The following is a 25,485-nucleotide window of genomic DNA, read 5'->3' as shown; positions in this document are numbered from 1 at the left end:
TGTGTATTGAGTGGTTGTGTAAGGATTCATTAGAAACTTGTTGTTTTTTCCTAATGACCTATCTTGTATCGTGTTGTGCTGCCGCAACCCTTCTCTGAGTGGGATTTTTCATATTCTTGTGTAGTAGCGTTCTTCTTTTTTTTTTTTATCGGAGATGTTTCTTTGACATTCCTGCGGACCCCCATGCCTAGAACTTTCTCCTGAAATGTTGCCTTCTCGCTGTGCAGCTGCCAAGCGCTTCGCGCTTGTCGCCGCGATTTGTGCAGTAAAGTTTTTTTTTCTTTCTTTTTTTTTTGTCACAACCCTGTGGCAGCTTCCTCCTTCCGTGGGTGCTACCTCGGCCGCTAGTGCAGTGTGCCGCGCGCGCGATTAATCCGAGACAGGACGCTACGTGCGCGCGGCTATGTACAGGGTCCGTCAAAAGTTCCAAGGCCACAGGGTTTGCTTTTGAGCAGTATAGTCGGGCTGTTGAGATACCCTCGAAGCTCAAAATATCTGTAGAGAATAGAAGAAGGATCGTTCTACCATCTGAGAACCTCGGTAGCTCTATCGGAATCTTAAGTGCCAGGATATACCGATGAAAAGCGGACCATGTGGCCTGGGAACTTTTGACGGACCCTGTACATACAGTTTACTTCTTTTGTAAGTGATTGTGCGCAGTGGCCGCTCGCGCGCACTTATTTTCGGACAATGCTTGGACATTAGCGCGCGAGCGGCGCGAACTTGATTACTTTTGTATTTTGTAAATAGTGTACAAAGCTCTACCCTGTCCTTTCTTGCTGTCGCTCCCCTCTATACTTCTCATTATCCTCTTCCTTTCCCTTTCGTTTCCGCCGGCTGCAGCTCGGGTGCTTAAGATATTAGATAGCAATTGCCGCGGTCGGCAACACTCTTTTGCTTCACTTTTTATTTTTTAAATAAACCACTACCACCACCACCACCTTCCTCCTTCCGAACACCTGCCGCCTTTTCAAGTTGTAACCAACTTTTTTTTTAACCTCTCCTCTCACCACTGTTTGCATTTGTTTTACACTTTTTTCTGTACCTCGCGGATGTTTGTTTCAAATACTGTAATACACTCGAAAAAGGCTGGTCCTCCAGCCGAAACGTCGTGAATTAAATCTTGTTATGTTTTTCAATTTCTGGTGACTATCTTATAATAATCAATCAGCTGGCAAGAAATAATTATATATATATATATATATATATATATATATATATATATATATATATATATATACGGCCGTTGACCCGAGCAGCCCACCGATCTCCGTGTTTATTGTAAAGGCTTTCAAGACTGCGCATTTGTGTTTGTTATGAAACTCCCAATTAATTTTGTTTATTGCGGACATTCAGGACCGACTGGATTATCGCGTTCTAAAAAAAAAAACTCCAGATCCGAACAGCCTTTGAGCCATCGTTTCTACTGACATGCATGATGCAAACACCACACCATGTAATTTCCAAAAATTGCTGAATGTTTTGCTTTATTTTCGCCTCTGTGAAGACAGTATCAATTAGGGCAGTTCTATTAAGCGATTTGTTCGATTTTATTTTAATTTAGCGGTATCGCCTGTGAGCTTACTCTAGGAATTCATTGCGCGGTATCCGGGTAAGTTTCAGGGAGCGCTTCCAAAAATTGCTAAAGATAAGGTGGTCGAAATTGAAATGAAGTCCTCTCAGGAACAAACTCATTCACAGCGAACGTCGGATATTGTGAAGATTATTCTAAATATATTGCTAATTAACTAAATATTAACAACAAATTTTTCATTAGGGTGATCCGGTGGTTAGTGCCAATGCTCGTGCAGTCTTACATACATACATACACACACACACACATACATACATACATACATACATACATACATACATACATACATACATACATACATACATACATGCATACATGCATGCATGCATACATACATACATACATACATACATACATACATACATACATACATACATACATACATACATACATACATACATACATACATACATACAGATTTCTTAGGCGAGGAAAGTGTTCTTCGTGAGGGTGTGATTTTTCCGCACAAACCAAGCGCTCCGCACTTCCTCGCGCTTTAGCGAATGAAACTGATATGACATCGCGTTGTCCGCGAACTAACCATAGACTATGATAAATAAAAAGAAAGTTGGTAAGTTTGAGTTAATTATCAAGCGAAATAGCGTGATTCTCATATTAACTAACGCAGCCCTGTTTGTTCCTGGAAAGATTTTGGTTCTATTTCGACCACACGTAAGAATTATTGAATGCGTTCGTTAAAGCGCCTGGTATACTCGACCACTGCACTGAAAACGCGGCAGGTGCGGACATTTCGCACGGTATTCACAGATTATTTCCTAACCACCTATGAGCTGCCTATATTCTCCTGCTACTTCTTAAACATTAGTCAATGAATACCAACAAAATATTTGTGGAAGGGCGGTTCTCAGTTCCCTTTATGTTACCGTTCAGAAAGAACACGAACAATGAATTGGCCCTAAGGTAACGCTCCTGACACTCTTACGCTTAGTAGAGCAGAACGTTGGGCCAGTTGGTGTAGCGACATATTGAAGAAAGCTTTGCGCAGATTAACTCAAGACTGGGGGATAAACACGTACATACACACGAGCGCTCGTGTGCGCTCGTGCGTGTGTACGTGTTTATCCCTCCGTCTTGTGTTAATCTGCGCAAAGTTTTCTTGAACTGTTACGCTTCTCTGCACCCATGGCCACTTACTCCTCCTTTCCTATATAAAGTTTCCCGTATCAGATTAGGTAGGTAGGAAAGACTCTAGAAAGGTGCTAGTAGCAGACGAGAAAAAAGAGGTCCATAGTATCTTAAAAGAGCCAACCAGCTTGGCTGAAAGTAGTGTCAGCGTAAAGTTATCCCTGCCTCGACTTTGCATCCGTTCCACCGCCCTACGCATCATTCCAAGTCACAGACGCCGCAAGAGATGGAGAGGCAAACGCTAGTAATCAACTCGCATTGCTGAGGTGTGAGCAGTATTCATAGAATGGGGCCTGAGGGACCTTACTGTGTTTTCAGCATTGGAAAGACCGGAAGATGGCGGGACTGCGGTACTCCCCACCTCGTATGGAGGCTACTTCGCGTTGAGTATACATAACGAGTGTACTACTCTGACAAAAGGGTGCTCGTTTTGTTAAAGGAAGCCGCAATATAGCTTTCTTTCTCTCGAATGCTTAGTGGCCTTGTGAAGACGTAATTAAACTGCAGCCACAATTAAATTAAAAAAGAAAAACAGCCATAGAATCTTGAGGCATCGGTTCGCGGTTGGGGATCGCGGATCACGCTATGCTAAATCTTCATGCTCAGCGTTCTCCTTCGTTGACGGCCGAGTGCGAGGGAGCGGCCTGCTCCTCTTCTTCAGCGTCCTCCTCTCCCTCCTCATCTTCCGACCCTTCCTCCCCCTCGTCGTCGTCCTCCTCATCTCCTGAGTCGTCAAGGAGCGGCGTGGTCTCGTCCATTTCGCCTCCGCCGGTGGCGGCGCCGTCCGCGCTGCTCGCCTTGCTTGTCTCCTTGGCCTTGGTACGCTGGTCGCCGGCGGCCGACACCGTCTCGGAATCACAGGACAGCTGCGGTCTCCGCATGAACAGGTAGCCGATAGAGTAGGTAATCTGCACCAGAGAACGCGAGGAGCGCATTCAGGCACACGGGTAGCGCTTCTTCATGATCACCCTGCCAACACGAACACGTGGCTCGCTGCACTCAAGGCTTAATTAAAGCCTCTCTAGTGAAAAATGACTGGGGCTCTTTATGTCTATACGCACGCACGCACGCACTCACGCGTGCGCGCACACACACGCGTGGCATCATGGGCGCCTTGCTACGCGCAACTTACACGGTACAGGTGTACAGGTCCAAGCAGGTGATGACAAAGCGAGCTGGACAAAACTGGACCTTTCTCCCCTACTCCTGGTTATAATGTTCTCCCGGTCGTTTCAGCCAAGCTCTTAATTAATGAAACAAGCTTTGTGAAGTATAAAGATGGTTTTTAACGCGATAGCATTAACCGTTAATTGTTAACCGTTAACCAGAAAATCCGGCGTCAGCGCTGTCGGCGTTGTGAACGAAAAATAGGGTGGCGTAGGTTTGCCCAGGTGGCCACCCACCGGGGAAGCAACCTAAGTGGGCCACCTAGGTCACGTGACCTTGTGACGTCACCACAACCTGCCCACCGGATTGGTTGGGTCGCACAAGCCCCACCGGTGGCAGCGCCTGCCGTCGCAGTGCCGTGGTCCGTCCCTTACCAGGACTCGCAGTGACCTATGGCCTATGGATGTAACATTGAGAATGACCAAATTCCTCATATATGGGCATTAACTCATTAACCCTGGCGCATCGTATCACTAAGGCGGAGTAAGTGTCCCTCCAATTTTTGCAGCACAGTAATTCCAGTGTTGGCTGATATCAGGAAACATGTGAACCTTGTTCAAATGACCGTGAAATGGTATTGACAGTCATATTCTAGTGCAACAGGTCTGCAGAGGTGGCTTTTTTTACTATTTGAGTCAAATTTCAAACCTCTGCGTGGACCCTGCAATATGCAAACAATTTTTTTAATTGCGGCTCCCAGTAGCTCGCAACCAATTAGAGCGATATCTCATCGCGCATTCTTAGCCGCCTCTGCCTTGATGACGTCAGGGGGCAGTCTGGACGAGCCTTTTCATTGGGAGTGCCCAAGTGGCGCTGTGGCGGGATGGGGCTCGGAGGGATGCGGTCCCGAACTGTTTTTTTTTTTTATTAATGCGTAAGTATTGTATGGCGATGCTTACACGAGCTTGTCCGCACGATTACGTCCGAACGCATGGGTTTATGCGAAAAAGAATGGTACCATCGGATAGAGCATCAAAAAATATCGTACGGGAAATCGAGGGGTCGAGGCGGCTTAATTATCTAATTAATTAGAACTAAAAATGTCCAAAAAGTGGACGGAGCCGGAGCAAAAGTGGCGCCAAATTTGAAAACGCCGGAAGTGTGGCACCACGTGACCGGAAGTGTCGGCGGAGCCAATTTGAAAAACAAGCATGGCACGAAGTTTCAGAACTCAGATGGGCAATTGATTGAACTTGATTAAGTAAGACAAATAATTATGGTATGGATAAGATATCGATACGTGATCGATAACTGATCGATAAGTAGTCGATAACGGATCGACTTGCGGTTTGAGGGTCTTGACTTCCGGTCACGAGTCACAGTTGGCGTGAAAAGTGTGGAAGTGTTACGTCGACGCCTTGGTGCGACGTCATAAGGTGTGACGTCATGCTTACGCATTTCTCCAATGCGGGTACCCCAGTGATCGCTAACGTTTCTCATGCTATACGCGACCTGTACTGATCTTAACAACACGCGACATAAAATTAAATTTAATTATTTTTTGATGGCACACCGGCATAGATGAGCTGATTACTGAAGCTGTAGGCTATTTTTTTCGCTGTTCGGTGACGCGTGATATCATACCGATCTCTCGTGCGCTTTTCCTAACCTCTGTAAATATAATTTCATGGTTCCTTAATGGAGTACAGACACCTAACTTTTGGGTTCATGTTTTCTTTTTTTTAATGATGTGTAAGGCATTAGTATACATGGATTACCGCGTGGTACTCGTCTACGACCGCTAAATCCTTTAGGATCTAATTTTTCTCTCACGCTGTTTCGGACTCACCGGTACGGTGGCTGTGACGTCAAAGTTGCATTTGGGTCGCATGAGGCATGAAAAAACTGCGATATAATCTCTGCTTGGTCGGTTTAATTCACTACAACGCTATATCCAGCCTGCCTGAATAGCTGGACTGGCAACAAATGAAGAAGGAGCAATTATATTGCAATTTTTGCATGTCCCACATAACATAAACACAGCTTAGACATCACAGAGCGGTTGAAACCGAAAGCGAAACAGCACGAGAAAAAATTCTATTACAAATTATTAAAGGACATGTCAAACACCTCCTGAGGAGAGTCCATAAGCTCGTCCAGTCATTATACATCCTCTGTCATGAACACCTGAGCTGACGAGTGCACTTCTACTGGCAGCAGACAACCGCATGCAATCACGTTCTAAAGTTGGAGAATCTTTTCCGCCGACTTTTTCATGCTCGCACCCTCCTCCGTCGTGCGCTGCTGCATAATTCCGTTGAGAGATGACTATTGGTTAGATTCTTTCAGGCGTCACGGGGCTACAATCCATGCATTCAGGCCGAGTGATGGGGCCGCGGCCGATGAGCGCCGACCTTTGAGTATGTGAAACATGAGGAGAGGAAAGGGAAAGGCGCGAAGACGCTGAAATTCAAATTTTGACTGCAGACAGCTTAGCTTTACAAAACTCACTAAAAAAATTCTTGCCGGAGGATATTCGTGACCGAACTCTTACGAAAAGCCCCGTTCAGTGCCCCTTTATGAGGTCGTAGGCGAAAAAAATGTATTATGCATCACTGCAAAGAAGAAAACATGAGATCAAAATTACGTCTCTATACTCCTTTAATTAACTATAGTGAGCTGGCGCACTAAATTCTAATAAACTTTTTAACTCTCAGAGCTAAGTGCCTGATCGCAAATGCAGATTTGTAGTTGTCCATTAGTAATAGCCTCATCAGTTATTAGAAATTAAAGAATGCAATTTCAGTCAGCCCCGTGGCTCAACAGCTGCTGGCAATCTCGATCACGCTCCATTCGAAAGCAGCGGCGAGTAGCGCAGCGCGGGCGAGACAGAAAAAGTCACGTGGTGTATGCGCCACTTGGGGACGTGACCTGGTGGGCGCTGATGTTCTCGCTTTTCGAACGGCGCGTGAAACTGCCAAAATTTCTTGAACCACAGCTGCTTCGAGGGTAATGGCGTTTTAGAAATTTTAAAAGCTGGTATAACTACTAATGGCCAGCAAATCTCAAACATAACCAGGCGCTTAACCGCTAGACAATGGGTTTCGTTTGGTTTATGGGGTTTAGCGTCCCAAAGCGACTAAGGCTATGAGAGACGCCGTAGTGGAGGGGGCTAAACAATTAACGACTATAACTTAATTAACCAAATTACTTCTAAGCATAATCCACATGCTTTCTGACGTCCACCACTACTGGTATGCCACTAAAGTCATCTTTACACACCTCAAAAAGCCCGTTTTTAAAAATGAATGGTGGGCTTTCCTGAAACACCCGGCATATCGTAGTCTTGAGAAAATAGTAAACATAAAAATGGGTAAATTGGTTTTTGAGGAATGGAAATGGCGCAGTATCTGTCTCACATATCTCGGTGGGCACCTGAACCACGCCGTAAGGGAACTTAGGAAAAGGAAACACTTCCTTTTGGTGTTTCCTTTCCCTTCAAGAATTTGACGAGTGTATGTTTACTATTTCCGCAATGTTCGCTCCTCGCCAGATGGTATTCCGTCAAACCCTGGACTATACAATCGTGGTCTCTAACATGGCAGTAAATGTGACGTCTATGACAGCTGTAGCGAGCCTACAAAGGAACAGCCGTTGAGCACACGCGATAGGATCGTCATAGGAGCCAAGAAAACACGCTGCAAGTGTAATGCCGCCAGTTTAGCCCTTTAACCACGAAAATTACTGAGTCGAATCATAATCTCACTTAATCGGAGATCAGGTCCGGGTTCTTCACTAAACGTTTTGTGAGGGAAGGGTGGTCCTCCCATTCCTTTCGAGCTCCCTAGGAAAACACAAAGGGCGCAAGATCAGCAGCGATGTAGTCGAGCAAGACGCGATAAATCCAGCTGAATGAAATAAAGCGCGCAAACGCGAGCTTTTGAGAGTTGCGCCGACTCCCAGTAAAAACTTCGTTTTAAAAAGATACATAGTTTTAAGGCGGAAGCCTTTAATGTCTCATCGTTGTAAGCAGAAATGTCGTTGTCGACAGAAATGTCACGCTTTTCAATTGGTCGAAATGGTCATGACGTCACAATGCGCGAATTTCAAACGGGACCAATTGTACTTTGGCGAGTGACCATGCAACCAATTAGAGGAATGGTATAGTGATGCTCCAAGTAAGTGGGACTGAGTTTAGTTAATTTGATTAATTAACAAATTAATCTCATTCCTTTCTAGTCAGACGAGATAAATAAATAAAACAGAGTAGGAAATTGGTCGAGTTGGGGAATCGAACCAGGGACTCCGGAGTGCGAGACGAGCGCGCTAACCTCTCCGCCATGCCAGCTCGATGGAATGAACTAAGGCGCGTCTAGTGAATACGGTGATCGTTCACTCCCATCTTCCTCCCTTCCCTTACGCGAGGTTCAGGTCGAGATATGCGAGACAGATACGTTTCCTTTCCTCAAAAACTAATTTACTTACATGCAAGGCGTAGAGCCGAACGGGCGATAGCGTTCTGTGGACTCCCTGGCAGCGTTGCAAGACGCTGTCGCGCTCCACTCGCGTTCCACTCTTAAGCTTAACATCTTGACCACATATCAGTGACACAAGCAGCAACACCGCGCTTAAGGCTTCCGCCTCACCGCACTTTAGGTCAATTGTCCCCTTGAATTTTTTAGCGCAGCTTTTTGGCGTTTCGCTGCGTCGCCGTTGCCGTCGTCGTCGCCGTTGTTCGTTGTAACCAGCGGTGGACACCTTAGTCGCGCTTTAAGCTGTGAAACCAATGGAGCGGGAGCTTGGAAAGCAGAGGGTAAAATTGGTAAATTGGTTTTTGAGGAAAGGAAATGGCGCAGTATCTCACACATCTCGGTGGACACCTGAACCAGCTGCAGAAGGAAGGCGCATAACTGCATTCTTGGAACAGTGGACACCTCAATCGTGTCTTTAGCTACGTCGCGGTAGTGGCAGATGTGCGCTGCATGCTTTGGCATTGACAACGTTGTCCCACAAACGCGGGGCTGAAGCCATAGGCCGTTGGCGTTCACTGTGTTCATTGGCGTTGGCGTTGACAACGTTTTAAAGTCGCATAATCGCACAGTGGACACCTCAATCGGGCTTTAAGCTAAGTGGCGGTAGTGACAGATGAGCGCAGCATGTGTTGGTATTGACAACGTAGTGCCAGAAACGCGGCGCTGAAGCCATAGGCCGTCGGCGTTCGTTGTGTTCGTGGGCATTCACGTTGACAAAAACGTTTTACACACCGATCATTTTAAGGAAAAGAAGTGCGCATAAATGGATCACTGGGTCGGTGGACGCCTGAATCGCGCTTATAGGTAAGTCATGGTGATGAGAGAGAGATGTGGGCTGCAGGCATTGACAACGTTGCATTGAAAACGTTGTCAGGCATTGACAACGAGTAACGTAATAGCCGTCAATTTTTTTTAAAGTTACAAAACAGCACATGGAATGTATCAAACGACAACCGAAACCTCAGTGCAGGGCTGATTAATTGGTTCTCCAAAACTGATTTTGAAGCGAAAGCTTCACTACGCTAGGTGAAGCCAAGGTCACTGTGCTTGCGGATTTCGCCTTCATTTGACCTTCAGAGAAAGCAGTCAAACAGCAGCTAATTTTTTAAGGAAAGGAATTGGCGCAGTAATTGTCCCACATCTCGGTGGACACCCGAACCGTATCGTCAGGGAAGAGAAGGTGGTGGGAGTAAAAGAAGAGGTACCGTAGTGGAGGGCTCCGGTAACGTGCAGTGACATCCCACAGCACACGGGAGCCTTTTTCGTTTCGCCTCCATCGAAACGCGGCCGCCGCGATCGGGTTCGAACCTGGGAACTCTGGCTCGGTAGACGAGCGCCTTAACCACTCAGCCTTCGATCACTTGGGGATATTAAGGCGAAAGTCTTCTATGGCTTACGACTCGACAGCGAGTCCGTCTGTCCGTGCGTCCGCGGCACCTGTCAATCATCAGTGATTTGGTTTATTGGGGTTTAACGCCCCGAAGCGACTCAGGCTATGAGGGGTGCCGTAGTGAAGGGCTCCGGAAATTTCGACCACCTGGGGTTCTTTAACGTGCACTGACATCGCACAGTACACGGGCCTCTAGAATTTCTCCTCCAAAGAAAGTCAACCACCGCGGCCGGGATCGAACCCGCGTCTTTCGGGTCAGCAGCCGAGGACTATAACCACTGAGCCACAGCGGCCAGTAAGAATGGGCAATGGTTACTTGAAAAGTCAGTAATGATAGTTAATGGTATAGTGGTAGATGTATGAAAGTAGTTTATGATGACTCGTTGATTAGTTAATGATACCCAGTAAGCGCGAAAACTCACTCAGCGCGCACAATGTGCATGCGCAGTGCCCCCACGTGCAATCCTCTGGTGGTTTAACAACGGCGCATGCGCAGTGACGTCACAAGATTGCGAAATGATCGTACCACCCAGAGCTCTCTGCTCAGTTGTTTTCTGAACGTTGTTGGAGGAAGGATGCCGCCCGCGCGCTCCAATGTCGCCCGGACGCGCGCGTTCGCACGGTGAGTCAGACGTGCTGCACATCGGCTCCGCCGATTTTCAGCCGGAGCAGCGGAAGTTTCCGCCTGACCCCATCAAGATCATCCCCAACGTACACTTAAAGCTTTCGGGAACATCTGGACACCAGTTTCTCCAAGGTGGGCCCGATTAAACCCCTTTTTCGGGCAACACATGGCCCGATCGGGTCGATGGCGTGGCTGGGCCTAACGGCCGAACCGGCACCCGGCACAACGGGGCCTCTGGCCACCGACGCCAGTATGGCTGCTACGCAAGTCTCCTGCCGGGGCTACGACCCCGAAAACATGCACTGGACAGCGGTTAACCCAGCGGCAACCAAAGGCCAATTTCGGCAACGGTTAACGCAGCGGCAACCGGAGGCCCAGTTTCGGCAAGATTTCGCAGCGCCGCGTTGAACGCCGCAGTGCTGCGCCGAGCGCAGGACCTTAAAGCCGGCGTCCGTAGACGCGGCCGGCGTTCACGCCGGAAACCAGCAGTCACCCGCCCCGCGCGCGGCGGGCCGCAATCGTCGACTGTGGAAACCGCCTGTTATCCCCAAGCCTGCTCCAGACGACTACGTTGTCGTCATCAAGCCTGGGACCCGCGTCTCGTTGTGCGAGACTTCCCAGGAGACCGGCTACGGCCGGGCGTTCACGGCTCTCCTGGGCACGCAACCCGCATCAGACCTTACCATACCGCTAAGAGAACAACACCTAATTATTGTTCAGACTGCTGAACCCGAGCTAGCCGACCGTATCATCGAGGATTTTGAACTTAATGCACCCGGCGGGCGGGTTCCCCTTGTGGGGCACCTGCGCCAAGACGGAAAGAACGTCTGTTACGGCGTTGTTACCGTCCGTAACACTGACACTACGGACTCGCTCCGTACTATAGGCTCCAATGGCGCTACGGCACCATCGTGGAAGTGCTTAAATTTGGGAGCTCCAACAAAGCAAGACTGACTTTCGCCGGAACAGGAAAGCCATGTTTCGTGCATTACGACTTGGAGCTTGTGCAAGTCAGGCCTTACCAGCGAACCATTCCAGCCTGCCGACATTGCGGTGTGGTCGGCCACCGCGTGGACGCCTGCCCCGGCCAGAGGCTGGACCGGTGTGGCCTGTGCGGACAGCAGGGGGTACGGGCCCCTCACGAGTGCAACCCAAAGTGCTCAGTGTGCGGCGGGCCCATGCTACGGGGGGCCCTGCGTGTACGGGCTAAATATCCTGCTATCCAGACGCCGCATGCGGAGCGCGGGCGTAAATCCAAGCGGAACCGACGCAGGCGCGGCAAGCGTCGCCCGGACAAGCTCAAGGCGAAATTCTAGAGGCCCGTGTGCTGTGCGATGTCAGTGCACGTTAAAGATCCCCAGGTGGTCGAAATTTCTGGAGCCCTTCACTACGCCGTCCCTCATAGCCTGAGTTGTTTTTGGGACGTTAAACCCCAATAACCAACCAACCTACCTATACCACCCTCCCTCCGCCCACGGCGAGAAATTTTGCTAAGGGAAACACGCTGAACCCAATTTTTCGACGAATTAAGTTCTTCACAGTTTTGCGGTCATTCGTGCCAAATTTCGCAGCCGGGCCGAGTCTTGTTGCGGCAGAAATTAATTTGAATGTTTTTCTCATTTCGCATCCTGAGTGGAGGTGACTTCTACGGGCAGCCTTGTGTGTGTGTCGTCACAGTTTAGCACCACCTCGATATTCGCTCTGCGTTTCGCGCGTTTTTGGTCACTTCAGACAAATAATGACCCAAGTTGCCGCGTTTAGCCAGTAAAAGCACACACGATGAGTATTGGGACAGTATCCGTGACGTTTTAGTTCGGTCAAAATTCAGTTTCGGTTTCCTGATTTCCGCTGTCTTAAAATATGACGATTATAGTGAATTTTTATTGTGCAAGGACGTCTGCGACTGCAGGGCGTCATGGCACAAGGTATTTTCGTTTGCTCAAGGTGAGATCAAAGACCCAACTCCCATGCATTTCGCCCTGATTAAGCCGGGCACCAGGCGAGGGGAAGTTTGTACCCATTGTATCACTGGTGGGTACCCGGCGGTACTGGGGATCGAACCCCGTACCTCCCGAATGCGAGGCGGACGCTCAACCACTTCGAAACCGCTGCGGTCCTGTCATAAAATACTTTTACTCGATATTTTGAAAAACATTTTTTTTTTTTTTTTACCAGAGAAAGGGAACTCAGAAGAACGTGATATCATTATCGACTTAAAATGGTCGAAATACTGTCCAAACGTTTTTTTTTTTTGTTTAGTGCAAATATCTTGTTCACATATTACACCAATTCCCAAATGTGTACCGAATGTAGCGTGAAATACACACTGCGAACCCAACCAATGGAAATTTCATTTGTTCAGACACGCGGCAAGCCCTCTTCGGGCCGTCACGTCACTCATCAAAGTTTCGGCTATAGAAGTTGCACATTTTTTGGAAACTATTAAAGACATAAAAAACTCGAACATTTACTCCAGATCGGCGAAGGACGAATGGCTGTAGGCAGATAATACTAAATCTGAGCGCTGAATGGCTGTACTCACCACAAAAGCAAACACTAATATCAGCAAGAGGCTGGCGTTGCTGCTCCCAATTGTCTTGAGAAACATGCTGCCAAACGAAGACCCAAATAAGGCACTGTAAAAATGCGTAATTATGTTAGATTGCAACGCGTATTTACTTAAACAAAACTCTACTGAAGCGGCGCACGGAAAAAATTTTGTACTGACCAAAACGAAGCTTAATTGAAGCGGACTTACGTTGAAGGCAGAACCATTGCGTATGGCTTCATGTGGCCAATATTTCAATTTTATTGCTTCGATTACATGGCCTACAAGTCGTACCTCGCATCAGAGTTCACGCGTTGTCAGCCTGAAAAAGAAATCAGTACGGACTTTGTCACAAGGTGATCGTTATCGAGTTTACCGCTGCAGCAGCCATGCCGCGGCCTTGTAACAGCAATATGCTAGGAGACGGCCAATTTAATTTTTTGGTCTATTAAATTTTATTCCTTTCTATAAGTGCATATGTGCACAGCCACTTGATCCTAGTACAAACAGCGGCTTTAAACTTTGGTCAAGCGACTTCACTCCATGCGTTCCTTTTCTAACTTCAACGCAACATCGTTAAAAAGATAGATGGGGGTTTCGTTCAATTTTTCTTTTTAAATGGCGTCTCACTCTCTAGACTTTGCAATCTTTTCGAGCATTAAACTATTTAGACGAAACGAACACGATGTATGCTCACGTTCAGCGCCCGAAGCCGCGATGTTGTGGTCATCCAGAAAGCGCGCAGGAGCGACCGCGACAGAACGAAAGCGGCGCTGTGGTCAAGGTGTCGGTCACTGTACCGCCGCGGCTTGCGCATGGAATGTGCGACCGCGTGACACACATTGATTGTTTCCCAAGAGAATTCATCGACCTTAGCTACGGTTGCTATAGGCCAAAATAAGCGAGCGGCCGTCCCCGAATCAATGAAGAGCCCAAAATGTGAACGCACAGCACTCCCATGCTGCGTAATCACGTTTGCAACTGCTGATGTTTGCGCTGGTGTCGCGATATTATGCGGATGCGAAAGTCTAGCGGCGATTTCAGAAGGCTTTCTGGTCCCTCTTCCCCGCATCCGTAAAAGGAAATTACATAAATGGGTGCGCATGCGTTGACTAATTCAACTTTCCCGCTGAAGCGACGTGTGCGCGACCAATGTGCGCGACCGTTAAGTTGTGCGAAGCGAGCAATGCATGGAGCAGTGCCACGCAAACAAAACAGAAACCAGCACTGACGACACGTGTACAAATAATGAGGCTCTCGGCTCAAGTTTAGCCTTATACGTAGTTAGTGCTAGCAACACTGGCAAATTTCCATCAGCTGGCAAGATGGCCGACTGGAAGGAAAAAATCTTACACTACGGTAAACGACTAGAGAGAAATCAGAGCGATGAAAAGGCGAGTTTGAGCTGCTTTTGCTCCGGTTATTATGCTCGGTTATTTCTTTAGGCTCCACCCGTTGTTTGGAGCCGGCTTCGTTGGCGATGTGTTTAGTGGCAAGTTTCAATGATCAGCATTTGCCGCAGTTAGCTTTGCGCCCGCGGTAATAAACAAGAGACGTCAGCTATCGGCACCCGTGCACAGCGGTGAAAATCACCAAAAATGGACAGAAATAAAAAGACAAACTAAAATGGTGGCTTGTAAAGACCTGCTAACCCGTGACTGGTCGCTAGTTCGTGAGAATGAGCCGACGCTGTTTGTAGTTATTGCGAGCTTGTTCACGACGTGGAAAATATCTACGCAATCGGCGTGCAGCGAGCTGCTACCGTTCTTGTTTCCGTCGGCCTAAATACGCGCAAGTGGCGTTTGCGTTTTCCCACATGTTTGTGTAAGAGGGGACCGAAAAAAAATATAACGTGATTTGGGACGAAAGAAAGTAACCGGTAGTACTCAAAAGCCGTTGCCGTTACTGGAAATCCATCGAGAAACTTACTTTTCCATCTTTTTGTTTTCTTCTTCACAGGTTTTGGAAACTCTTCGCAAACTTCAAAAAGTTCCTATGACGATAACGCTATTACAAGTGAGTGAAGCATATTTATTTATTGAAAGCGTTCACTTGAACTCCGAAGAACCTGCGAAAGTCGCCAATTAGTGAAGATGTCTTGCGAATGCTCTTGTAGAGAAGTTTCTCGAAGTCTACATTATGTTGCTTTTCTCCACTCTTTGCCTGATCTTCGGCGTAAAAGTCTTTCTCCTGACCTAGATAAACTAATCTTTCGCCTTTATTGCAAACAGGAAACCGGCATTGGACGAACTGTCAACCACTTGAAGAAGAACGACGGAGTTGTTGGAGAAACTGCGCGGTCAATAATTGGCGCGTGGAAACAGGTACAAGTTCCACTCTTTTTTTTTTTCTTATTACTGTAACTTGTTTGCATTACTTCACTGTCTTGTGTAATGAAAAAAAAAATAAAGCATTCCGAAGTGCGTGCTTGATCGTACATGTCTCTCTTGAAAAAGCACGTTTTCACTAGATAGCTAAAGCTTGCTCTGAACGTAGCACCCTGGTATCTAGAACCTAACTTGTACTAACACTTCCCTCATGTTGATTATTTGGGTTAAGCTGTCAGCTTCCTTTAAACTCTCCTTTTCTGCACATCCTCAAAAAAATTTCTGCTTCTTTTTAACATGGATTGTCAGAGCAAACAGTTTTTCTTCTGGTGTCAGTATCCTGAGACTAGATTGACACACAAGTGGAACAGGAGAAGCAACTTTGTGCATAATTTCTTGTGTTTTGAGTGCGATATCAATGCGTGAACACTTCAATACTGATAAGGCATGACGTGTAATGTTGAAACATAGAATGCTGCTTGCTTGCTGGGCCAAACCTAGCAAAATGGATGAGTGCTTTTTCTGGTTCATGCGAGTTGTTTGCACACCAGTAGGCACAAATTGCTGTGCTTACCTTTGAGTTCATCTTGAAAGTTTTAGTGCTGCAAAGATGAGACACGGAAAGGGAGACAGCATGGGTGCCGGTGTCATCTTTCTTTTCTCTCATGTTTGCCGCACTAAAACTTTTGAGATGAATGTAAACCGAGTCCAGTGTGGTGTCCCTTTGAGTTGTTTGCTTTTGTGCTTTGCTGCAACATCTGCAGCAATGTTATATTTCACCAATAGTGCTTGTTTCATGATAATGTTGGATTGGAATGCACCCTCAGACCTGCTACTTTTTTACAGGTGGTCTCGGACAGCACTGCAGAGTATCCTGAGCAGCCAGTTCAGTCAGTGCCATCAAAGAGGCATCACGAAAGCATACATGAAGGACCGCCAGCAAAGTCCGCACGGCCATCGAAGCCATACTCTATTGAAGTCGAGACATCTAGCCATGTTGCGAACACTTCTGCACACTCCCGGCACGAACACAATGGAGACACACACCAAGATAACAGGCATCACCGCGACCACCACCATTTATCACGAAAGCACCACCGGGAGGAGCCCGCAGTTGTGTCGCCAAAGGTAAGTGTGTCTAGCACGCAAAGTGAAGGAATACACTTGCCTTTGCAGGGAGGGAATAGCACATAATAATGGTTTTTGAATTAGCTGGCACTTCTTGAGGTTCTTCCTTGTTTACTCTTTTCATCGACTTCTTGATGCCAGCCGTTGGCAAAGCAAGCGGTGACTTTAAATTTGTCTGAAAAGCACAGCTGTTTTTGCAATGGGAGCAGCTATACCAGATATTGCAGTGTGCAGCTAATAAAGTGTGTTTAATATGTTGTTGATTGAAATTTTCATATAGTTATTGGATGAGTTGTTTCTCATGACATCGGCAACACGAGAACATTGTGCGGAATGATTGGAAAGTGAATGCATGGAATATGTCAAGACCACAAAGTATGACTGGCAATTTAAGTACTCTACGCCTTTTTAATATGCTTGTAGCGTAACTTTGACGCTGACTGAAAATGGTCAAAAATGGGCTGCACGCATTTTATTTGTTGGCCGCCATATGAGTTGACACTTCTGACCTGCATCAGTGAGCCTGTGATCTTTCATATTTACTGCAGCTTTGGTACACAACCAGCAAATATGCTTTCAGGCTGAGGCAGCTGCAAAGAAGAGCCCCGAAAAGAAAGCGGAGAAGAAACAGATGAAGAAGCTGCTCAAGAAGGCCGGCCACAGCGAAGGTGGCCTGGACGGTTCCATGGCATCGTTTGAGGCCTGTCTGGGTCTCAATGACACAGTGCAACTGCCCAAGCCTAAGAAGAAGCCCCAGGCTGCAAGCCCTGTCAAAAAACCATCCAAAGCAGAGCCCGTCAGGGAGACGAGCAAGCATACCTCTTCTTCCAAGCTGGCTGAACCTTCCCACTCAAGGAATGGCGAGAGCAGCAGCAGCGGCAGCAAGAGCAGCAAGCACTCCACTAGCAAAAGGGAACTGCTCATGCCCGAGGCCCTGCGCAAGGTGGGCTGCTGCTCTTTATCCCTGGTAGCCACTTCAGTATCTCTGTCCTTGGCGGCAGTGTAGTCTTTCCCAGCTGTGCAGCCAGCTGGGTTTCCTATTGTTATTGCCTTCTTTTCCTATTCATATCCTGCTCTCCTGCCTGGGTGCCCTCTGCTTAGTGACGAACCTGACCTTCAACAGTTAGTGTAGGGAGACAGTCAGCGAGCCGTAGTGCCTCCATGGTTCAGCTGTGTGAACATTTGCTAAAGCTTTGAGCAAAGTTAGGAAGGATCCCGGAAAACAACCAGTGAAACCAGCACAGTAGTGTGCGGAGAACTGTGACAAAATGACTGCGCTGGCTGTGGCAGCATCCCAAGAGCCAGGACGTGTTATTGCTGAGAGCTCTTTGAAGATACTAGTTGCGAAATGCGCCCTAGGTTCAGTGTATTGAAATCTGACAGTCTGATAAGGCCAAAACACGGAGGTTCACATACTGTCACTAGGGTGTCCTGCGACAGAAAACTTGGAGTTGTCAGGAAGCTTTGTGCACCTAAAAAAAAAAACACTTAATTCTTGGGATAACCATAAAAAAATTAGCCAAGTCAGGGAAAATGATTGACTCAGATTAACGCGATGGTCTGCCGTGAATTGCAACAGAACTGCGAGCTCCCAACACTTGGTTTAGCCACGCTCGCATGACATCTTTTTGTTTTGAATGAATATAATGCGTGACATCCTATACTTTTTAATAGTCTTCTTCTCGCTGGGCACGAAGTGAGCACTGCATATACTGGTTGCCACTCTGCTTCATTATGCGTAGCTTCGTTCAGAAGTATTTTCCACTGAATAAGCAGAACCAGTAGCGCGTGGAATCTGTGCACATTCGGTTTCCTCATACAACGCACCACGCTGCCCTATTGTGGCATCAAAGTCGTTCTGGAAAGCTTGCCTTCAGGCTGCGTCGATCTCATAGGCCATGCAGAAACTAAAACTAATACAGGATAGTTGGGTTTTTGAGCTGTGATTCCAAGGTCATAATAAGCTGCAACTTTTTCTGAAAATCACCTTGTGCTTATCCCTCAAGGGGCATCAGAGTGAGCTAAGGGGGCCTTCAGTGAAAGGACGGGGAAAAAAAACAGTGCCTTTCATAGATTATGACCCACTCAACCTGTGTCAGCATCGCTTAGCCACTGCACCAGGGGTGGTCTGAGGACCCCCAGTGTTTTATGAATGTAAAGAATGGCCAATTTCGCATATGTGGGCATTAACTCATTATCGCTATCCGAAAAACTTCCACCCATGAACGATGGATTCGATTGCTGTAACCGAAGTGAAAGCCAAGGTGCTAGCGCAAATAAATTGCATTTGGCCTAACTGTGCAAATCGATCATCACGTTTTTGAGGGTAACAGTGAAGGTTGGACTGTTAGTTTGAAGCGCTGCGCTTTTGCATTTGAACCAGACTCTAAGGAAGCTTGAATTCTGCGCATTGGTTAGTGCTCATATTCGCTTCAGTTTTCAGTCGTATTTTCTATGTAACAAAATCTGGACATGCTTGACTTTGTGTGCTGCAGCCTTTGGTATTATGCTTGCTTGCTTCATATCTGCCATCCTTGAGTGGGATTTGTGTAGGGATGATGAGTGGACATTCTGTCTTCCACACACACTGCCGTTTCTCGTATTGTGTTTGGAGATGAACTCTAGGCTGCCTTTTTTTTACTGTCACCTGTGAGCTGCAATTTGTTGGCTGAGGTCATTATGGTATTTGCTGGAAAAGCAGTGAGCAAGCGGTTCTCGGAGTATGATCTGAAATCTTTTATAGGTGTTTTGTGAATTTTGTTTCCGATTTTGATGTTTGATATTTAACTCAATGTTGACTTGTCCCATGCTGGAGGTGTTTGATTTGAATTTTATTTTATATGAAGCTTTACATTTCGCACAGTGCTTCATTTTCCAAGAATCGTTTTCAAGCTTTTGCTTGGTCACTATAGTGCTTTGCTAAGTCGGGATCCCTTGTTTGCTTTGCGATTGACGAGAGATGGCCTTGTTGACCATTGTGCTCAATTTGTTTTGCAGCCTGACTTGGCACCTTTAGACAAGGACGAAGTGTCCTCAATGCTGCCGGAGATCCAGCCCGTATACAAGCCCCTGCCGCACAGGTTCCTCGATGAACCGCCAGCAAAACCAGCCAAGAAAAGTGAGAAGGCAGCCCTTTTGCAGCACTCCAAGTGGATTGGAAATGGCATCGTTTTTCTGGCTCTCTGCTTTAATCTGTGTCTCTTGTTCACTTCCGCAGCTATGACCAACGAGGAAGCCATCATCTTCACGTCCTCTCGGAAAGACAGAACGCAAGTCTACTCAGGACGACGCAACTGCTTTTTACCTGGTGGGTGGAGGGTGTTTTGCATTGAAGTAACCTGAAAAAAAAAGATAATAATAATAATAAAGAAAAGAAAAAGAGAGAGAGATCCTCTGACCATTCTTTGTGTAGGCAGTTGCACTTAGTGATATGTGGGGGAGGGCATCAATTTTATTTTTTTTCTTTGACCCAACTAATTATTTGTGCCATTTTAAACGATGTATTTCTCTGAACACATTGGACTAATGACTAGACATACAAGTTGCTTGATAAGCATTTATTTATAAGTAACTCTTGATGCCATGGTGGTGGTTACACATTTTCCTCTCATTTTTGCTCTCTCTTTCCCCAGAGGTCCCCACGCTGCATGAAGCTTGCGTCAGGGTGCTTATAGACAACATTGAAGGTAAGGATGAAAGTGCAATTAATTTTGTCTCACAGGCTCTTTTGGGTGACGATGCAATGACTTGAGGCATGGCAAGGATATTTTCTTTCCTTCTTTCCCAGGCATGGCATACACAGGGGGGGTGCCATATGACATCTTGAAACCTGTATTGGAAAAGTGTACAGCCAAACAACTGTATGGCCTCGAAGACTACAACCCTGTGAGTTCCACGTTCTTTGGACACAAACTCCTGTGACATGCAGATTTCAGCCATGCTTCCATTTCCTGCAAAAAAATTTAGAGTGCTACTAGCCAGGGATTAGAAGATTTGCATTGTCTGTGGTGCCACAATAGTACTCACGAGCCACTGCGAGAACCTTTTTGTGTGCAGTCTTCCAATGTGAAGCCCATCCATTCTGCCGCAGTACCTCCTTGACGACACGGACGAGCTCTGGCAGGCACATTGTGTTCGAGAGTTCAAAGGCAGCGTCCCTGAAGAGGGAGAGACCTGGCGGGAGCTGTATTTGGTGAGAGGCAGAACTACCATCACCTACGTTCACTGCTTGTTGGCGCACAAGATGGCCAATATGTCTCAACATGTTCTGACTGCAGTGAACTTCCCCTATACACCAATTTCTTACACTAGGGAATTCAAGCTGAGAGCTCTTGCATAAAGCACGGTTCCTGGTTTGATTGCATTAGTGCCTGTTCTAATTTTGAATTCAAGATAAAGTGTTTCTTTTTTTCTTCCTGTGCTAAAAAAAAACTGTAGTGTGAGCAGTCATATGAAGCTAGTGCTGTAAAACATTGTTGTGAGGAGCGCCATATGCCTCCTAGTGTTGTGTTTCACTTTACAATGCATCTCCTTTCAGAAAAAATATGATGAACGTGAACAGAAGTTCAAGTCATTAACTGCCACGATCACTGCATCAATGGCGAAGGCTACACCAGGTAATTTTTGGATTATGCCTATACTGTATGCCAGTCAGTCAAAGTGAACACCATTTGTGTATCCTTGAGAATTGAAAGTTTGTTAAAAAAGCCTTTCATGGTGTGAAGTTTTGGTCCAGCTTCACGTTGTTTTTTCACGAAGTGTTGCTCTGATTTAGGCGCATTTGGCGCATTTAGGCGCATTTGTATGCTGCTCATTGCTTTTTCGTAGCAGAGCTTTGCAAACAGGACAACAGCTCACCTCATTTGTATGTAAGGTGCAGGCCGGAAGTTCTCAGAAGGATGGTATACGTTTGGCTGCTGCATTGCGGAGTGACTCTTCCAGTCCGCTGGTAGACTAGCCTTTAACTTGCTGTTGGTACACAAAAGCCATGCGTGTTCACGTAACACCTCTTACTGATGCATTTAAGCTGCCATCAGCTATCGTGGCTCAGTGGCTTTGGCACATCCGGTTGCTGAGCACAAGGTTGTGGGTTTGATCCTGACGATGGCTGCTGCATTTCATCGAAAGGGAACTGCAAAAATTCTTGGGCATTGAAACTCGGTGCCCATTAAAGAACTACAAGCATCCCTTCGCCTTGCTCTTGAGCTTTTCCAGAGGTTAAATACTCATGAAAGGAGCTAGTGTATTGAAATCTCATTACCTTGTGAGTGCAACATGTGCCAGTCTTCAAGAGTTGTGAAATGCTTCTCATTTCTTACTTTTATCATAAATTATAGCACCTACCTTACCATTCACTGAAAAGCGGTGAATGTGCATCAGAAAATGTGGGTTCTCTTGGCCTTTTAGTGAGACCTCTTATCAGTGTCTGACCGCTAAGCTGTTTAGTTTCAGTGATCAGACGAAAACCAGTGTATTCAGCATGGTAAGGCTGATAAGTCTATGGCAGCAGAATGAATCTCTAAATTGTCCTGTGTTGAGGGACAAATGGATTGGGGCAGAGGCATTTGAAGGACTTGGTCAGGGTCTGGCAGGAACCGTTTCCAGTAGGTTGACACTGTGGTTTGGTCAGAAACTGTCTGGCCCTTTGGCAAGTGGTTGGTTTGGTTTGGTTTATGGGGTTTAACGTCCCAAAGAGACTAAGGCTATGAGAGACGCCGTAGTGGAGGGCTCCGGAAATTTCCGACCACCTGGGGTTCTTTAACGTGCACTGACATCGCACAGTACACGGGCCTCGAATTTCTCCTCCAAAGAAATTCAACCGCCGCGGCCGGGATCGAACCCACGTCTTTCGGGCCAGCAGCTGAGCACCATAGCCACTGAGCCACCGCGGCGGCTGGCAAGTGGTTCATCCTGAACAAACATCAGCACAGCCACAAAAGCCAAACAGTCTATTTTCACTGAGGGCAAAAGTTGGATGCCTAAAAGCAGCGCACTAGACACAACAGAGTAGACGAAGACACCAGTGCTAATGTCTTCTACTCTTTCCTATGTAATGCAGTGCTAATTTTATGTCTCGTGTATCAACTGGCCCATGTAATTCTTCTGTTGGGTCCAATTTCTTGCACATCGGGCTTGTTTGTTCAGTGGTTCTACAGCGCTGGCGTTTGTGTCCCTTTATGCTCTGTCTCTTCTAGTGCCCTGCTAATTTCACATGTCATGTGCCAAATAGCTCGTCTAATTCCTCTCTTGGAAAAATTGGCTGGAGTTGACTTCAGTGCCTCTTTAATAGCCTGGTCGCATGAAAGGGGGTAAAAATAAACAAGAACAGAACAAAGCAGCAGTGTTCTTTGCTTGAGTTGCTGTTCACTGCTGTCATCATACACCTTACAGTGCGCCAGACCAAGCTGGCTTATGTCGACACGGTGGCCAAACCTCCCCGCAATGTTTTGCGGCAACAGGCCAAGCACGGCACAGGTGCACAGGCTGCTGTTGCAATCAGGCCTTCCGACCGTCTGGCAGCCAGGCCCTCTGCATCTCCAAGCATCAGTGCGCCTGTCGGTCGACCGCCCTCGACTTCATCTTCACTACCTAAAAGTAAGCCCCCTGCATTAGGTTCCAGTTCCCTTTCTGTCTCCACCAGTGTAAGTTCGATGATTCTGTGCTGCAGTGAATGTGGGCTGCAGTCCTGTTTAGTGCAGTATCAAAGGAGAAAATTGTCGGCCGATAAACTGCAGCTGTGGGGAGCCTTTCTGTACTGATAATAAATACTCAACATGGCATTCCTCAGTGATCATATTTTGAAATTGTATTTAGTGCCTGCTATAGTTGGTTAGCAGGGTCCTCTTACTTTATTAGCTCCGTTTTTGTGCCCGGTAGAGAGTTTCATCTACAGTGGTATGAAGTAAGGGTTACCATTTTCGAATCTAGTGTGTGCGACTTTGCAGAACAATGTGGTCCGCATAAATGTGTGCTACCTGTGTGAATTTGTGAGGATGGAATGAATTGTGGCCTTAGATAAGCATGTCACAGAATCCTGTCTACAGGGAGTACAAGGCACTTATGGCCTTAACCCTTAATCTGCCACTCCCGAGATAACTCAGGCTACCACATATGCACACCCCCTGCCTCTCTCGAGTTAACTCGTTTTGGCTTTTTAACTCACCCCCTGCCGCTCCCGAAAATACTAGTGTAAAAGAAATTATGCAAACATGTAGCGCCATCTATGGAGAGACTCCGTAAATTCATAGATCTTGTAGGGTAAATTTTAAACAACAGATGACGCGCATGTTTCCACATCCGAGTAACTTTGTTTTGGTCTGCGCACAGCAGCCATGAGGCTATGTGCCACTCTCGTCCGCGCTTTGACGGACGAAGAAATTCAAAATTCCTCTTGAATTCGGAGCTCAATGATAATGAGAACGAGGAAGGAGCCAACCTAAGTGCCTTGTCGAGTGATGACAGCGATGAAGTCCCCCTGCCACCGAAAAATCCGCGTAAGAAGAGGAAATCCGACAGGCCAGATTGGTGCTGAAAGATTTGATTCATTACAACTAATATCTATAAGATTATCCTGAATAAACATGTCTACATGTCCTGCAGAGCATTTTAGTGCGTTACTAGCTAAAAATTTCAAGGAAACTAACATGCAGAAAAAACCCGGCAGGGTGTGTGCGGATCTGAGTAAAAAAACCTGGCAGTGAAAGGGTTAAGAGTGCGGGAAGCAGGAACGATTCCGCTTCGTGCAACCTTACATGAAGTAGTTGACGGTAATGGTAACAGCAGCAGCAAAAATAACAACCATTCATTTCATTGGTAGTCATCATTACCAAAGACTCACTCATCTAGTGAAGCTATTATTTTCTGAGACTAATGTGCAAGCATCATGGCACATGTGGGTGGCGGGGGGGGTGATTTTAAAAGCACAGGATACAAATGCAGCAAAAGTAAGAACGTAAAAATGGGTACCAGGGGCACACAAGCTTCATAGCTGAAAATCACTAGCTGAAGAAAATAATTCAGACAAAAATTTGCTTGAAAATTGTACTAACAAGATGACTAGCAGAAAGCAAGGTGTGTTGTGTCGAACTGAAGTGGAGTGAAACGACAACTGCAGCAGCATTTTAAGTTTTCATCAAAATGCAAGGTTTGAAATGGTGCCCTTTGGGAGCAGGTTTCTTTCAGGCAGCAGTTGACCTCAACCTTCTGTCTTACTATATTTTTTTTTCTGTCTTGCAGAACCAAAGCATGCTCCACTAATGCAGAAAACCCTCAAGTTTATGAAGCAGCGCTTTAAGAGGTAGTGATGGCATTCACAGCATCATTACCGTGTACAGATCAAGAGACCCAGCGACAGTGAAGCTGACCACATATGCAGAGTGGCACTGCAGTGTCCTGTTTTACCTGTAATCCTGTATAAGGAATGTCCTGTAAAAAAAGAAGAAACATACACTAGCTATTTAATAGGTGTAGCATTCACACTTTTTGTGTGCCTCTAGTGAAAGAGTGTGCATGGCACGCGAATCATTCATGCTGTTTTCGGAAAAGAGCATTTTTGCGTATTTTCTGCCTCGATTTGTGCGCGGCACACTTGAAAGCTTTTTTTCATGATGCCCCTCCTGTAATAAGAGCTTTTTTAGAGCCTCAAGGCATTCAGAATCATGCTTTTTACAGATACGATTGTTGATCGCCCTTGCAAGTTTTGAGATCACCCTTTCTTTGAAGAGTGTAGGTGGCCCAATATTGTTTGTGCACATAATGCGTAGGGATTTTGGTATGAATTGTGAGTCTTCTATGCCTTCCATAGACTGTAGATGTCAATTCGTTCGCTATTCTTTCTGTTGCGAATTGTGCAGATCTTTCAGAGAATGGAGTGTTCGTTTAATAAGAATTCTTTCACCTGAATTTGTGTGTGCATGTCTATGTGAGTGTGTGTTTTCGTGTACATTCAGTATGGTGTTCATGTTGTGCCTGGTACACTAAGAATGTATGAAATAAATTTGAATGCATCCATATTGTATTCTACTTGGCCGCTCTGAACTGCTTCAACAGTTCACAATGTTCAGAAGCTGAGCATAAAAGGGCCTCTAAC

General features: G+C 46.5%; 2 protein-coding genes across 3 annotated transcripts; one reads left to right on the top strand and one right to left on the bottom strand.

Moving 5' to 3' along the window:
- Window positions 1-2,686: 2,686 nt before the first annotated feature.
- LOC149372820 (uncharacterized) lies at window positions 2,687-14,021 on the bottom strand. 2 transcript variants are annotated; one of them, XM_089567353.1, is made up of 4 exons: window positions 13,640-13,779; window positions 13,153-13,264; window positions 12,937-13,030; window positions 2,687-3,648 (listed from the first exon to the last, which is right to left on the bottom strand). In XM_089567353.1, the coding sequence occupies exons 2-4, from the start codon at window positions 13,182-13,184 to the stop codon at window positions 3,343-3,345; spliced, it is 432 nt and encodes a 143-aa protein (XP_089423479.1). In that variant the 5' UTR covers window positions 13,185-13,264; window positions 13,640-13,779; the 3' UTR covers window positions 2,687-3,342. The 2 variants fall into 2 exon arrangements, with proteins under 2 accessions (XP_089423479.1, XP_089423478.1); XM_089567352.1 differs by lacking the exons at window positions 12,937-13,030; window positions 13,153-13,264 and having other exon boundaries at window positions 13,640-14,021.
- On the top strand, window positions 13,920-25,406 carry LOC149372819 (uncharacterized). Its single transcript, XM_089567351.1, has 13 exons — window positions 13,920-14,336; window positions 14,902-14,958; window positions 15,174-15,266; window positions 16,116-16,397; window positions 16,978-17,340; window positions 19,395-19,515; window positions 19,615-19,704; window positions 20,030-20,083; window positions 20,185-20,282; window positions 20,488-20,589; window positions 20,935-21,013; window positions 22,788-22,991; window positions 24,633-25,406. The coding sequence occupies exons 1-13, from the start codon at window positions 14,133-14,135 to the stop codon at window positions 24,695-24,697; spliced, it is 1,812 nt and encodes a 603-aa protein (XP_089423477.1). The 5' UTR covers window positions 13,920-14,132; the 3' UTR covers window positions 24,698-25,406.
- The last annotated feature ends 79 nt before the right edge of the window (window positions 25,407-25,485 follow it).

The sequence above is a fragment of the Amblyomma mixtum genome, chromosome 1 (assembly GCF_055824585.1).
Source record: "Amblyomma mixtum isolate Tamu chromosome 1, ASM5582458v1, whole genome shotgun sequence".
Taxonomy (NCBI): domain Eukaryota; kingdom Metazoa; phylum Arthropoda; class Arachnida; order Ixodida; family Ixodidae; genus Amblyomma; species Amblyomma mixtum.
This window is presented reverse-complemented; position numbering and strand designations above follow the sequence as displayed.

Excerpts from the sequence above, each read along its gene's own strand:
- LOC149372820 (XM_089567352.1), bottom strand. The coding sequence starts at position 14,014 with ATGCGGGGAAGAGGGACCAGAAAGCCTTCTGAAATCGCCGCTAGACTT. Across the intron at positions 3,649-13,639 it reads CGCGGCTTCGGGCGCTGAAC|ATTACCTACTCTATCGGCTA; the intron begins GTGAGCATACAT and ends TCTCTGGTGCAG.
- LOC149372819 (XM_089567351.1), top strand. The coding sequence starts at position 14,133 with ATGGAGCAGTGCCACGCAAACAAAACAGAAACCAGCACTGACGACACG. Across the intron at positions 20,084-20,184 it reads GCTTATAGACAACATTGAAG|GCATGGCATACACAGGGGGG; the intron begins GTAAGGATGAAA and ends CTTCTTTCCCAG. Across the intron at positions 22,992-24,632 it reads TTCATCTTCACTACCTAAAA|AACCAAAGCATGCTCCACTA; the intron begins GTAAGCCCCCTG and ends TCTGTCTTGCAG.